Here is a 16,360-nt window from a genome sequence, read left to right on the forward strand (position 1 = left end):
ATCGGTGGGTTAGAATGTAAAACATCTGTATATTATAACTAAATATCGGAATTTTTAAATCTAAACATATATTTTAATAATAAGTTAAGTATCTAAGCAAATGATGGTTGCAAATATTTTGAGTAAATCAATATGAATAAAATATTATGATAACGTGAACAAGTATACTTCATCTGGGAAATGGGGGCAATGGTTTTGTTCTATTGAACCTCTCGAAATTGTTCGTAAATTTATCAAAAATTAACCGAAATCATCGTTGAAATTCATGGAATCGGAGTTGAATATCTCCAAAACATCGATTTATCGCATTTTAACTCATGATTTCGACTTACGAAAGGTCTGTGCACGTTTCATTCCGCACAAGTTGACTGAGGACCAAAACTTGCTCTGAATTCAACATTCGAAAGACCTCATTAAAGAGGCGAGAAAACACGATAACTTCCTTTACAATATGGTAACTGGTGATGAAACGTGATGTTTCCAACATGAACCTAACACTAAGCGTCAAAGTACCGAATGGAAGGCCCCAGACGAGCCACCACCCAAAACATCGTGTTTATACCGACATCCTGAAAGACATTCCGGTCAATGACCTGAAACACTCTTTCGAAAAGCTTTTAGATCGCGCAAAACAGTGTATCGAGGCCAGAGGGGACTATTTTGAATAAATTAACTCGAAGTTATGAGAACAAAGCTGTTGTCGTTTCTAAACTCGTTTCGACTAAACTAAAGTCTTGATTATTTTGGATTTCACCTTGTATATCAGGCACGTTACCAGGACAGTAGGTTCTATGTTGCCGGAACGACCCGGATTTATATCTGACCAACATCTGTCACTCCAGCAGCCTTCCCCGCATGGTTTTTGAAGTGCATATATTATATTTACAGTTTTAAAAAATTGTATATAGTAGGTTATGTCCCTTATATCTTTTGGAGTATTTGAGAGAAAGATTATGTGAAAGATTTTTGGAGCTGTATGAGCTTTATTTCGTCATAGACATAGCGTAGCGCCTTCGTTAGCTAGGTCATGTCGTTCAAATGGATATAAACGCTCTGGCTCTGAAAGTATTCGATGCGGTACCAGCTGGTAGTAACAAGGGAAGAAGAAGGCCTCTTCTGCGTTGGAAAGATCAGGTGGAGAAGGACTTGGCTTCACTTGGTGTGTCCAACTGGCAACGGTTAGCACGAGAGAGAAACGACTTAGTTAAACTCGGCCAAAATCGCGTAAGCGGATATCGTGCCAATCAAGAAGAAAAAGAAGGTTATGGCCGATTTAGCCCATACAAACTTACCTTACATCAAGCTCGTTTTTTTTCAAACTCTCCAGATATAATATTTATATGAGCGAAAGCCTTAACTTATTAACTATAAACAAGCAATATCCGAATTTTAAAGAAAAGCTCGCTGTCGGTCAGTTAGTTGCTTGTAAGACAAGACCAATTTAGGATAAAGAACGAATGCTTTCAATTTTTTTTAATAGTAATGAAGACGGCAAAATCTATATGTATATATATATAATTGGCGCGTACACCCTTTTTGGGTGTTTCGCCGAGCTCCTCCTCCTATTTGTGGTGTGCGTCTTGATGTTGTTCCACAAATGGAGGGACCTACAGTTTCAAGCCGACTCCGAATGGCAGCTATTTTTATGAGGAGCTTCTTCATGGCAGAAATACACTCGGAGGTTTGCCGTTGCCTGCCGAGGGGCGACCGCTATTAGAAAAATGTTTTTCTTAATTTGGTGTTTCACCGAGATTCGAACCTAAGTTCTCTCTGTGTAGTTCTCTCCGAATGGTAGTCACGCACCAACCCATTCGGCTACGGCGGCCACCTTAATTAAGTGAACCATCGTAATGTGTAACTATGTGCCCAAAGCCCGCGCGATAGCAACTAATAATAATAAAAATAATCGCAACATAGCCTAGAATGACAACTGGATAGAGAGGCCCAATAGAGGTTTTAAACTATGCTGCGCCCGTCTGGTCGCCTGGAACCAGTTATTCGCAGTGGACGAAGCTACAGACTTGTCAAAATACTGCCATTAGGACTGCGACAGGATGTCTTCTGAGTTCTCCACTTCATCATCTACATCACGAGGCCCATATGCTCCCTGTATAGGAGCATAAAAAACTGCAGAGCAATTCTTGTTAGGGTGTTACCGCAGGACCCATCCATGCAGACACCTGCTTGAGCCAGAGCCGCCTCCCAGGCATGAAACATCCTCAACTACGCGGACAAGATCCAGGACAAAACAGACCGAGCACTACTATATCGGACAGTGTACAGACAGACAATTAACGATATTCATCGGAAGACTCTTACCACCTGCTTAAGCTCCCGACCCCCGAATGCCGTCTTCGGAGTCCAACCACGACCTACAGCAGATGACGAGCTCCAGCTTCCCCGTGAGACCCTCGTAACACTGGCACAATTACATTCTCGATACTGTAGCAGGTTAAACTCCTACTTATCCAGAATCGGCCCCGACATACTAAACATATGTTCGGCATGTGAAGCCACCCCGCACGACACTAACTACCTTTTCACATGCTCCATCAAACCCACTCATCTAACACCTCTCTCCCTCTGGACCCAACCTGTCGAAACAACAAGTTTCCTGGGCCTACCGTTGGATTAGCTAGACGAAGACGACCGGTGATTATACTACACTGACAGGGTAAAGTTACTGTTACAACAACAATAACAACCCAATAGCGCACCCAAATTAATCACAGTACCTCATCCAAATCCAGCTCTTTCAGTTAACCTAACTCCAGAGGGTAGGGCTAATAGAATATGTCTTTCTTTCGACCGCATCCGCAAGATGTCTAATCCTTCCTCGCACTAGAGCATCACATTCCAGAAAAATGAATGTCTAAGTTTCTGGGGATTGGTCGCAGAAAAAACAGTTCAGTTCAGTTAGTGGATCATGTCTCAAGCCTTTGCAGAGTGAGCATTCACAGTTTTTTGCTTGAACCCCTTTTAATTATGCCACTCAGTAAGGACTTCGTCTAGTGTAGCCCCATAGTTTAGTGTCAGCTTACGTCTCGGAAACCTAGCTCACGCTTCTAAGTTCCTCATTGATGGTGTGTTATCCCTTGACATGGGAGCAGTTTAAGGCCTTTCCAGCCAATGCATCCGCTACTTCACCTGAATTTCTTCTCATATTTTATAACCTTAGTGATATCATCTCTGGGTAGCTAGACATGTGGGAGCTCCGCCCTAAACAGTTTTTTGTTCTTAGATGAGAATACTTTTCCCTTACCAAAAAAAAAATATTCAGAATTTTTTGAAAAGACGTTTATGAAGGTCCACTATTTTCGCAGTCGATTTTAAATATTTTTTAATTTCATATGGTTCGCAACCAAAGTTGAACTCATTTAGCAAATTGTGTTATTTAATAACCACCTCCAGCATCAGGCTAATCACCTACCCTGTCAGAAATCAAATAGATTAACGTAACCAACGTAAGACAAATGTCTTGCCGGGGCCCTAAGCTCCAGAGAGGAGTGAACCATGAAAAAAAAAATAACCACCTTCTTACAAAAACATTTCAGACAGAACGTTGCATGCACCCCCGGTTTCAAAACCGAACCGTTTCAATAACGTAGACCCGACTGACATGATAACGTCGTAGATTAAGCTGGTGATGCTTTTGTGTAGACTGAGGGTATATTCAGAAACGCATTATAATGCGCAACGTACTTTTGCAGTGTTGGCAATGCGTTCAGAAATGCAAATATGGCAGTACTGCAAATGCATCGCGTTCCAAAACGCCATTTTTGTATCAAACGTCACGCATTATTTGCAGGAAAAATTTTAATACTGCCGCTGATTACGCTAATATGATGTCTGATGAAAAGTGAGTATAAAACTAATTTTTTTAGCTTTTAATGCAAAGATATATTAAATATACGTTATTAAAACAATATTTTATTACATTTTTCTTGATTTTAGCGATTATCTAAGTACATCGGAAGTAAAGTTGCTTCTCAGAGTCCGACTGAGCATGGAAAGTGAATTTGCTTCAGGGAGGAGGAAAAAGAGTGTTTTGTGGAATAAGGTGGCGGAAGAAATAAAAAAAGTGAAAAAGATTTGAAAATAGACGGGCAAATCGCGCAGCGAAAATTTTCTAATTGTTTCAAAAAAAGATTTTTTTTTTTTTTTTTTTTGAAAATTGGAAAAGTAATGAAGTACAATCACAATAAATTAAAAAGCATTAGCGACTAGGAAAAAAAAATTTATTTTTTGGGAATTTTTCGTTTTAATGAACATCTTACTATATGTGATCTTCTTTTTAGCTTTACACGTCTTTTTTTCTTAAATTTAGCAAAAAACTATCACTTTTTACTTCAAATATATCGTCAACAACTAAACTCAATAATACTTCCATTTTAGTGTAAAACGCGTTCATAAATGCAACAAATCTTTTTGCAAATCGTTAACAAATCTATCAATTGCATCACTTGTCACATTGGCAGTGTTGCCAGCGCTGCAATTACTGCGCATTTATAATGCGTTTCTGAATATACCCTGAGAAAAATAATACTACGCTGGTTTCACTCCTGTTCTCATACTCACCGCGACTTCACCATTTCGCTAACTTGCGTTAGCTAACTGCGTTGCCTGTGCCGATTCAAAGCAGAGTGTTAGATGCGAGAAGCTTGATAAGATAACCGAAACAAACATAAAATATTTGCTTGTGACTGGCTTACAAACAGGGAGGGAAATTCTATGGGTAAATTTGTAAACGGCCTACAACTCGTTGGAAGCCTCCGATATTTGGAAACCATCGACTAAATTAGACTGAAATAGTATAATGATTGAATACCTTTTCGGAACTTCTTTAGCACATGATCTCAAGCTGGCTTATTTTGATTGACTTGTTCCCACCCAAGACATTCATTTATTCTAAAATTTCAATTTTTATGCTCAATTTTTATTAAACTATTTGATCCGATTTTTTAGCTACTTAGCTAAATATTTTCATTAAATATATACATTCAAACAAAATAGTTTTTCTGACTTAGCATTTTGTCATTAACAAAAGCAATATATTTTTATAGAAATATCGTTAATAACACAATTGCCAAATCGCAAAATTCTGTTGCTTTCGGGCCACAGTAGAATACAATAATTGTTAAAGTAAAATACATAAATATGAGCAAAATAATCAATACATCGGGTTGCAGATAGCTTTTAATATGAATAATGAGGACAAAAGGTCAAAAAGCTACTATTTTAATGAAAGTTTGAAACAGCATCGTTTGTGTAGTAGTTTTACGAATTAGGCTATTTATTCAAAACTTTGAGGCAAGTCAAAGTGTTTGAAACATCAAACATTTACATCAATGTAAATTCTTGATGGCAATATTCAGTTTCATTTCACTTAATACGCAAATTCAATGAGCTAAAAGTCGCGTACGCAACTAATATCGACACATTAAACGCATGCATTTCGTAAGTTACAACTAGTTTATCTTAATGTAATTATTTTCGAATATATCTAGTTCATTTTGAATATAGTTGGCCTTGTTGCGCAACAATTTAAGCTGCTTCTGATTCGACTCCAGGACTGACAGTTGTGATTCAAGGCTTTTTAGTTCTTCGTTCATGTCTGTTGTGGCATTATCAACCAAACGACACAGGCGGGCAAATGTACTTGACAATTCCCTGCAAAATTATACATAAATATTATTATATTATTACAATATATATTATCTATTATATTTGCCAAAAGCCAAATACGTAGTTATTAAGTTCATAAAAACTTACTGTTGCACTTGATGGCTGCAATTTGCCGACGTGAGATCGACTATCATTTTTAACTTTTTGGTAGCGTGGCGCACATATTGCGATTTGAAAGTTCGCTCCTTTGCTGAATTTGTCCATGATAGGCGCTCATATAAATATATACAACCATACAGAGCACCAACTCCCAATAGTACACGCCAACCGATTGTTTTCAGCATCTATTGGTCAGCAAAGTATATAGTAAAAGTATTGGCAATATTAAACTCATATAAACCTACAATTCCAGCGACTACGAGCCCACCTACAGTACCCTGCGAACCTATTGAGGCCATTGCAAATCGGGAAATAACCGACAACTGGTCTTGTGTAATGCCTCCAACAGGTCGTGGTATCAGACATAACGGTGTATCGGTGCCAGGTGTTGAAGGTGACAGATTCTGTAATATTATGTAGACAGATTAACAATTATTAACAGTATCGATACAGGTTATATTTTTAGAAAATCAGGTCAGTTACAATTATATCAATTCGGGGGAAAATAAATCCTTTACTTTTGCGCAAGTGGTTTAAAACTGTTTTATGGTCGATCTTTAGCACCTGGGCGATGCTACGACTAATAATATGCTGGTCAATCTCAGTTATGACGGCCGGAATTAAGAGATAACGTAGGTGCGAATCTCTGTGAAAGACCAAAATGAAGAAAAAGTTTTTTCTAATAGCGGTCGCCCCTCGGCATGCAATGGGCGTTCGTGGTTGGCTTGAAACTGTAGGTCCTTCCATTTGTAGAACAACATCAAGACGAACGCCACAAATAGGAGGAGATCGGTCAAAAACCCATAAACACCATTCACAATTTCAGCGACCTTGCTTGCATTGACGACTTAATCAAAAAAACTATAAAATGTTCCGATTTTTCTCTTTGTTGACTTCCATTGTTAATACCCTGCAACTGACAACTGAATGGAACAAACTAAAAATAGCAAAATAATTTTTTTAGCGTGCAATGTCACCTTGACAACGGGCATAAACTTTAAATTGTTTGATCGATACTTTACGAGAAACCGATCACTTTTCACATCTACCGAGAAAATAATGGATTTCTTTTTCCTTCAACATAATTTTCTCTACTTACTCCAACACTGCTTGGTCGATTTAATAGAGCTGGCGCTCCTTTCTTACGACCTTTCACTTTGCCTGTGAAACGTTGAATCATCGCCGTTATACCCCAAGAGAATTTAAACTCCAGGTCTTCCTGAAAGTCAGCGCACAAGTTCTGACAATTTAGTGAATATAGCATTTCAAAAGGCTGTGTGCGTGTGGCTATCTTCGTTTGGACGACGACCTTTTCATTCGGCACTAAAGTGTACATGCGATCTGTAAAGGTAAACAATAAATGTTTGTTTCTTTGGCACTTCTATAATTTCCCATCTTACCCGTCATTTCCCTTTGAGCCGATTCTACATTCATTGCTAATGCCATTGAAAGTCTAGCTCTCAAATTCGATCCCAAACCCGATTCTACATGCGAATTCAGCTCCTTTTTGTAGATGTTCAAGACTAAGGGCTCCGGATGGAATGGCATATTGAATTCGTCGATTAATACACCTAGACGCCAGATTTCCTCATTAAGCGCCTTCGATACCTTTTGTTCCACCTCTTCCACCATATTGTGTATTTTCAGTTTCATATCCCTTGTCACCTGCATCATTTGTGTCTCTGTACCTTGAATACGCTCCGTAAGTAACGTCTTTTGGTCAATTTTTAGGTTTCGGAATATAGTGGTACGTTCATATATGTTATCCAACATTGAGCACATATCTGCTGACAAACTTTTACCTCGCGAACTGTGTTGCTCAAACTTGGTTTTCACGGCGCTCTGTGAGATGCATTCTTCGAATTTCCGCTCAAAATCCTGGAACTCGAAATAACGCACCTGGAAACCTTCCGCTATCGCGCCCAAATGTGGAGGATTTCCTTTTGCCTCCTCAAGACGAGCCTTTAATAAAATGCAAGAAGATTAAGCTTAACAAGATTCGTTCAAAAACAAAAAGACGTTAAATTTTAGGCTTCGTACATTCGGTTTTAAATTTTTTGTTTGTTATATTAATACCCATGAGTCTCCCAAACATGTGGATATTATCAGAAATTTTTAATTTTTAGTTTATATTTGAAAGTTATAAAAGATACCCCGAGTGGGTAACTTGAGGAACGTTGAAGAGCTGTTTGATGACGTTCAGATCTATCCAAAAAGGACATAAAACATGGGTAAATGACGTTGAAATCAAAGTCGAATCGTCCCAATGGAAGAGGCCAGAAGAGCCAAGATCGAAAAAAACATGCGTAGTTTTGTCAAATGCTAAGGCTCACTACTTCACTGGTTCATCTTTACTTCTTGCCAGAACGACGTAAAAGCATAAAACATTCCTTACAATTTTTGGCGAATGCTGTTGAAGTGACAGCCATTGGCCTGAGTTTAATCGAATTTAAAAACTAGGTCGTTCTGGTAACGTAGAACCGACTGTCTTGTTATTGCATCACGACAATGCGCCAGCGTACACGTCACTTCTTATTTCTGATTAGCTGACCAAAAACAACCACCATGTATTCACCGGTAGCAATTTTTCTAATTTACAAAACTTGAAAGACTCACGAAAGGGCGGAAATTTGCCCCAATTGAGTATCTAAAAACCGCTGACCATGTCAAGAAGTGCTTCGAGAACTGGGAAAGATGTTATCATGGTTTAGGTTGAGTGGCTGCAAGCCGACACACTTTGGCCTGAATTGACCCATTGTGATAACACTAGTCCTTTACACTCCTTTCTGAACCAACCTGTGGATTTAATAAATTTTGTTAATTTCGGCAACCCTATTTGAGATACCCCTTCAATGCTGTAAATAAAAGCGAATCCGAGCGTGGAAAGTTTTTCTATATAGAGCAATACATGTACACAGGAGATGTTGCACGATTTCCTCTTCTTCAGTATCTTGACAGCTTCGTTAAAAGTCATTGGCCCCTATTATGAGTTACATTCGATCTTCGATATTCGTTGGTTGTCGAAGATCGAAAATCGAATGTCAATTTGGTATTATGAGCGGTGCAGCCCTGTCGAAATTTTCGTTGAATACCGAATTTAGAGTCGAATGCAATTTTGCTTTCGATTGCGTTGCGTATTGTTGGTAAACTTGTTAAAATGTAAGTTGTTTGCGATTATTTATGGTTTTAGAGTAACCAAATAATAAATATATACTAATGTTGTTAATTTTATGCAGGTCGAAAATCGTAAGTACCAAACAGCAATTAGAAAGGCTAGTTGCATTAATGAAAGAGAATCCACAATTCGCAAAAGGGATTTGCACCAAAGTTCAAGCAGCAAAAAAATGGGAGGAATTTACAACGGAGCTGAATTGCTTGGGACCACCAGTTAGAACGGCAGCAAAATGGATTAAGGTTAATAATTGTTTTTTTTTCAGCCGCCGTAGCCGAATGGGTTGGTGCGTGATTACCATTCGGAATTCACAGAGAGGTCGTTGGTTCGAATCTCGGTGAAAGCAAAATTAATAAAAAAAAAACAAAAACATTTTTCTAATAGCGGTCGCCCCTCGGCAGGCAATGGCAAACCTCTGAGTGTATTTCTGCCATGAAAAAGCTCCTCATAAAAATATCTGCCGTTCGGAATCGGCTTGAATCTGTAGGTCCCTCCATTTGTGGAACAACATCAAGACGCACACCACAAATAGGAGGAGGAGCTCGGCCAAACACCTAACAGAAGTGTACGCGCCAATTATTTATTTTTTTTTTTATAGAAATACATTTTTATTTTCCCTTGGCAGGTATGGGCTGAAATACGTAGAGGAACTGAAATATGTACATATTTTTTTCTAATGACGAATAATTGAATAAAGAAAATTTATAACAAAAATAAAACAGAAACTGTGGCGTAAAGGTTTCTATTTAATACTTTTTAGATTTTTCTATAACATTCTAAGAACTTCATTCCTTATGCTGTATTTGCTATAAAAATGTGCTTTTCTTTGTTGAAGATCAGCCTCTGTACTACTAAATTGTATCCAGCTTTGGCAAATATAATTTTCCAGGACATCTATTTTTTCCGATAGCACAACAGACACAGTGCGTTGAGCAAGTCCTAGCATACCTTCATTACCAATACTCAATTGGTACGATCCCTGAGCATAAAATCGCAGAACTGTGACTAGCTTTAAAATATTTGGAAGATTTGGCTCGGGTGCACTGCTGCAAGTGGTTTTCTGTACTGGACAGTAGGTCCATAAACGCCTCTTTAGATGATCTAAAGTTCTTTAAAAATCTGTAAGGAAATTTATGTCATATTAAGTACGTCAACACATTTTGAAAATTCTAAACGTACTCAGTGGAAGCCATTTCTAAGGGGTTGGATGCGTCCCTCAACTGTTTTCTACTTCTAGCTAGTTCCGCTAATCTTTTATCGTCTGATAAATCATCGAACCACAACTCCGTTGTACTCATTTTCACAAAAAATACTTTTTTTAACTTTTAAAAATGTTGTTAGCAAATTTCAGCGAATTTCAATACAATACAAGCGAATTTCAATACAATCGGTTTTTTCCTTTATTTTGATTTGCTGTATCACCTGAGAAAAAATTATCTATTGTAAATGCGTCGAGCGATCGAAATTCACAATAGTCCTATTTTTCAACGAATGAGCACCATAATACCAAATGAAAATTCGTTCGATCAGCATTTTCGACTATAGTCGAAGATCGAATGTTGCTCATAATAAGGGCCATTATATGGATCCCCCAGTCTATTAGCATGCCTTCCCATTAGGCAATGTCCTTTTAGTACCCCCAAGTTTGGCTGCTTATTTGGCAAAAAGGTGATTGCCTCCAACGAGCATTAGCAGCATTGATATACGAGTAGTGTCTATCATAGGTACATAGGTTCATTGACACATCTAACTGCATTTTCGCCACAAAGAAAAAGTCATAAAAGAATCTGCCGTTCAGATATGGAGGTACCAAAGGATGTGGGCGCCGATAATATATATAATCAATATAATGTGCTTAGCTGCTTCAACACTTCATTCCGCGTTCAAATACACTTGCAAAAATGCAAGTTTGTTATTAAATATATTAATTTAATTGCATATCAGGCTGATTAAATTGTTCGCTTCCGTTTTAAAAAAAATAGTTTACCTCTTGAAGTTAGTTGTGCAATTAACCACACAATACTGTATATATATTTACAAATGTTTTGCATTAATTATTATAAAAAATTTTATTTCTTAAAAGGATACTTTATTATTTTACCTGCAAGGTTTCACGTGCCGATACGAAGAACACTCGTTCAGCTGCTTCTTTTTCATTGCTAACTTTCAATTCTTTCGTCAAAAAGTCAATACATCGCTCTGTATGCTGCGACTTTACCTGAAATTATATAATAATTCAGCCCATATGAACTCATATATGTAGTTCATGCGCAAGAAAATAATGTAATGGAAGAAGCTCATTCGACATGGCATGCCTGTGCATATATGTATGTATATAAAGGCTAGCTAAGGTATGCTAACATGTTTACCTTTTCCAGATCCTGCTTTCGCAGTTAACATCAATAGTGTTTACACATTTAAATGAAAAAAAAATTTTAATTACAAACTACATTACAAACTACATGAACATATAGCATTAACATTACACACAAAGGTTTAAATAATACTACATACCGAATCCTGAAATTCCGGTTCATTGGCCGATGCATCCCAACGATTATTTAGTATAAAAATATTTGGTTTAGATAGTTTCTGTGAAACTGTGTGAAAGAACTGTTTCTCTGCTCGAGTCATAGTTGATTCCGCATTTAAAACAAGCACAAATACATCGGCGTTGATGCAATGATTATCGATCCAATCATCTAAATTCGCTGACACGTCCACTCCAGGAGAGTCAACGAAGACAACATCATCACGCAACAAACTGCAACGTTCTCTAGGCCAAAAAATTCGTACCAATGAACTTTCGCTTAGCTTTTCCTGACAAAGTGCATTTGCTAATTGTTTTATGTTCTAAAAGAAATATGTAGATATGGTAGGTTCTTTAATTTAAATTCCTAACAATTTAAACGTACCACCACGTTGAGTTTTTCGTCTGAACCTTCCTTCATCAAATATGCCTCCTGTCCATCACAGCCTTCAACTTGGCAAAAACAGTTTGTTGTATGGCCAATACCACTAGGGAGAATTTTCTCTCGCAGCATAGCATTAATTACTGAACTCTTGCCATTGGAGGTGCGCCCAAAGAAAGCAACCTTCATGTGATCCCTAGTGAGAACCTCACGTATAGCCGCCACTTTATGTACATAACTTTCAAATAACTCTCGCTCAGCCTTATCCACGATTTCTGCCTCAGCATGTAGAGCTAATTAAAATAAAGATATTGAATATTCTCACCATATAAATAAAGGTCAAAGGAAAATAGTATCTTTGAACTTACCATTAATGAACTGTGTGGTTTCCATAACATACTCTTCAATCTCGCCATATATGTCATTGATCTTTTTCTTAGCTCTCACAAATACCTGCAGCGGTGATTTATCAATTGCGTGTTGCATGGTTCGATTTTCCACCAACAGGTCGTTCGGATTATAGTTGGAAGTCGTTGCGCCCGCATTTGGATGAGCGTTGGCGCCATTTCCAGTCACCATCGAAATAGTGCGATTCAAATAGGCCGCCATTATTACAAAAATAAAATGTTCTTAATATAAACAATGCAATCACGTTTTGATATCCTTCTACTTTTAAACAGCTTTACATGTACACATAAGTAACAAAAGATCAAGGGAAAGCTAGGAAAATCTATATCGAAATAAAATATCTTTATATATTCGTTCGTCAGGCAAAATAATGAAAAATGTGATAATAAAGTTGTCAATGCCGAACAATTTTTCAAAGCTTATAGAACGAACTCGATAGAATATAAATGTTCACTCTTCTAGATTTAAGTGGATGCTGCGCGATAGTGGGAAAACCGAAATTGTGGAAGAAACTCAATTAAAAACCAGCTGAAAACAAAAAATAAAAAGTCATAGAAACACAAAATAAATAATCGTAATAAACATATTAAATAATCATAATTTTACAAATTTGCATATGTGTTAGAGTTGAACAAAAATATATGGTAGTCAGGATGTTATTCTTGTGGTAAGGTATATTCGCGATGACATACAAATGTATGTATATGTATAGGCGACAATAACATTTGTCAAATATCGCAACAGGAATACACGTATTGTATATACCACATGTTGACATATTTTATTGAATTATTTTATAACCGAATGGCTTTCAACACAACTGTAGTGTATGTATTATGTTAAAAATTAGGAAAAAATCTATGCTCTATAAAACTACACTATACCTTTAAAATTTCTTACTTTAATATGTCAATACACGAATATACAAAAAAATTCAGCAAAGAAATATCAAATTAAAGACGCAAAAGAAATTAATTCGAAAGCACGCATACACTAACAACTTTTAATTTAAATATTACGTCGTTAGACATATCCCAAACTAATGTACTTCGTGGAAAACACCAGATTATTATCGTCATTCGCAAAAAAAGACAAGCTAATGATGAACTCAACTAACCTGATTATTTTCGGACATTTTAGGCGCGTCTACCGCTCATTCACCGCTATGGAAGCGAGGCAGACCACCTAAGGCAATTTTTAGTTAAATTTTTCACTTATTTGATTATTATTTGCTGAAATAACACGATTTTCCACAATATTTTCCGGTGTACGTATTAAATGATGTAACCAAAAACCCCGTCGATTTTAATTTGACAGTGGAATTGTCAATTTCAGACAAAATGTGAAATGCGTTTAATAAACTTGGTAATCAATTTATAGAATCACCAAGATGCCAGCCTGAAATTTATATCGGTTTTCTCTGAAGGGAATATAAATATGGCGCCATTCGCAAACCGCTATTTTGCTCTGGGTAAATTTGTCGCCAAATAAAATAACAATTTCCCCAAACGCTTTGCTCTTTTATTTGGTATTACAATTTTACATGCGCATAGCTTTTATAATTTTTTGCAACCTCAATGGCCGCTTTCTTTGGATTTCTTCCAACTGCTTAGTATTGCCGGCCAAAAGGGCATTAGCATATGAATAATACTTATCTACTGGTTATAAATTTACGGGGAGCTGGGACTTATGTATCGTAACCCATTCTTAAAAGGCTATAACGTTATAAACGTAAATTATAAATAATAAACCAATAGTATCATATGGTGAGGTCGCGTGAATATCAAGGATCATGATTCAATTATACAAGGTTAAGTAAAGTTTGACAACTGATTTCGAATGCTACTTAATCCATTGATGCAATTTGGAAGCAAGGGAAAAAAGGGCATAAGTTTATCCCATTTCTGAAAATGTAGTAAAAAATTGAAAAAGGTCGTTGTAAACCATAGAATAATTTTATGCTATTTTATAAGTGGTACTTAATTACAGTGCACTCGCGGTAACTCGAATAGCCGCTAAGTCGAACGACGTGCTAACTCGAACACATTTTTTTCCCTATTGACTTCTTTGTAACTCGAACAATATTAAAGCGCTATAACTCGAACAAAAAAACAAATTTATTTGTACACACATTCTTTTCAAACATGTACATTTTGTACATACATACATATGTAATAGTATATGTATATAAATTATATGTATACTAGTTTATTGTCCATATGAATATGTCGACGTTAATATCCCGTTAGGTTTCTGGGAACAACATCTTGCATTGACCAAATTGCTTTAAATTTGTCATTTGTAGTGTATCAGTGCATGTGAGTAATTGATCGTAAAAGGTTGAAGTGTTTAACATTAAAAGAGAGGGCTGAAGTCCTTAACAAAATTAAACGTGGACGTAGTGTTACTTCTCTAGCGAAGGAATATGGGGTAGCCAAGTCCACCATAAGTCTTATAAAAAAGAAAGATACGGCAATTTATGGCTTGCACTAACGCTACCGGCAACCATAAGCTTAAACTTCTCGTTATTGACAAAGCAAGAAATCCTCGTATTTTCAAAAATTTTAACTGTCCGGTGGAGTACGAAAATTCCAAATCAGCCTGGATGACTTCGGCGATTTTCAAAGACTGGTTTCATAACTCGTTCGTGCCGCAGGTAAAATCCAGATTCATTAAAACAATTTTTTTAACCAAGTTAAATGACTTTAATATTTAGGTAAGAAAAAATTTGAAAGATGGGGGACTACCTGAGAAGGCTCTTCTTCTAATTGATAATGCCCCATCACATCCCAACGAAATCGAATTAAAGTCCGAGGATGGTTTAATTTTAACCATGTTTATGGCGCCGAATGTGACACCATTGATCCAGCCAATGGACCAAAATGTAATTCGTATAACGAAACTATACTACAGAAATTTTCTACTGGCTTCCATTTTCAACAATCGATCGAAAAATCGATATCGATGACTGTTTTTTTAACATAGCACACTCAATTGATAAGTCGAACAAATTCGATAAATCGAACAGCGCCTGTTTTAATTAGTTCGAGTTATCGCGAGTGCACTGTATTTATATTTTTAACTTAACTATTCCCATGGATTTGTGTCATATATATATGTATTTTGACCATGCATCGGATTGGAACCTATATGTGCCACTTGTAAACCTACACTGAAGTAATAAATAAAACAACTTGAGAATAGTGGAAACTCTTAACAATTATCTTATTGAATGCTCATTGTTCTCTTCTTTTGTTTATTGCACCGGTTAAGATTCTTTATTCGAAAGTGTATCCGGCATTTAAAAAAAATTAAAAAAAAAATTGTTCAACATCATCGCGTAAACTCACGTTTTCACTTAATGTGAACAATTTTTGTAAAAATGATATCCCACCGTAAAGCTCCCTGCCGTTGAACTGGTTAAACGCTGATTCCAACATTTTAATTTTGTCCAAAAACTCGGTGCTCGGTTTAACTAATCCGCCCTTAGATAAAGTGAAACCCAAGTAAATGTAGGCTCATTGCAGGAACAATCGGTCAACTTTAATTCGCGTATTATGTAACTGGCAATATATTCAATGGCATCTTCGTGTAAGCTATCAAAGTCAGCGTCCTCATTTAATGAATCGTTGGCGAAGAGAGAGTCGTCTGAAACTATCTCATCTTCCGTTAGCAAACTTTGTAAAGTTTCTAAAGAAGTATCATTGAGACGGAGCCAGTTAGTTTCGTCGGCCTCAGCATTGCCACGATCAACTAATATTGAAGTATTTCGTGCTGTTAATAGAAAGCGTTAAGTTATTCAGAAATGAGTAATATATGCATTCATTCACCTAATAAATATCTTCGTAATCTATATTTAAATTCCACAGGACAAGGATTGTCATACAACCCGCCTTTGGAACGCATCGCCCCGAAAAAATGCTTCAGTATATCCTTATTTAATCGATAAGTCAGAATATACTGAAAGCAGTACTTTTCCTGAACATAACGATATAAGTCCCTGAGGGACTTGTTGCTTAGTTTTCACAGTTTCCGCAGAACTTTCAATAGAATTGAAAGATGCGAAAGTCTAAGCAAAATGGAA

General features: G+C 36.8%; 1 protein-coding gene across 1 annotated transcript; it reads right to left on the reverse strand.

Moving 5' to 3' along the window:
- Nucleotides 1–4,914: 4,914 nt before the first annotated feature.
- LOC128858165 (transmembrane GTPase Marf) lies at nucleotides 4,915–13,591 on the reverse strand. Its single transcript, XM_054094205.1, has 10 exons — nucleotides 13,394–13,591; nucleotides 12,237–12,804; nucleotides 11,872–12,161; nucleotides 11,471–11,809; nucleotides 11,058–11,174; nucleotides 7,185–7,746; nucleotides 6,884–7,125; nucleotides 6,030–6,188; nucleotides 5,773–5,969; nucleotides 4,915–5,670 (listed from the first exon to the last, which is right to left on the reverse strand). Exons 2-10 carry the CDS (start codon nucleotides 12,475–12,477, stop codon nucleotides 5,469–5,471), a joined length of 2,349 nt encoding a protein of 782 aa, XP_053950180.1. The 5' UTR covers nucleotides 12,478–12,804; nucleotides 13,394–13,591; the 3' UTR covers nucleotides 4,915–5,468.
- Nucleotides 13,592–16,360: the final 2,769 nt, after the last annotated feature.

This window comes from Anastrepha ludens, chromosome 3, assembly GCF_028408465.1.
Source record: "Anastrepha ludens isolate Willacy chromosome 3, idAnaLude1.1, whole genome shotgun sequence".
NCBI lineage: Eukaryota > Metazoa > Arthropoda > Insecta > Diptera > Tephritidae > Anastrepha > Anastrepha ludens.

Excerpts from the sequence above, each read along its gene's own strand:
- LOC128858165 (XM_054094205.1), bottom strand. The coding sequence starts at position 12,477 with ATGGCGGCCTATTTGAATCGCACTATTTCGATGGTGACTGGAAATGGC. Across the intron at positions 5,970-6,029 it reads GGCTCGTAGTCGCTGGAATT|ATGCTGAAAACAATCGGTTG; the intron begins GTAGGTTTATAT and ends GCTGACCAATAG. Across the intron at positions 5,671-5,772 it reads TGCAGCCATCAAGTGCAACA|GGAATTGTCAAGTACATTTG; the intron begins GTAAGTTTTTAT and ends ATAATTTTGCAG.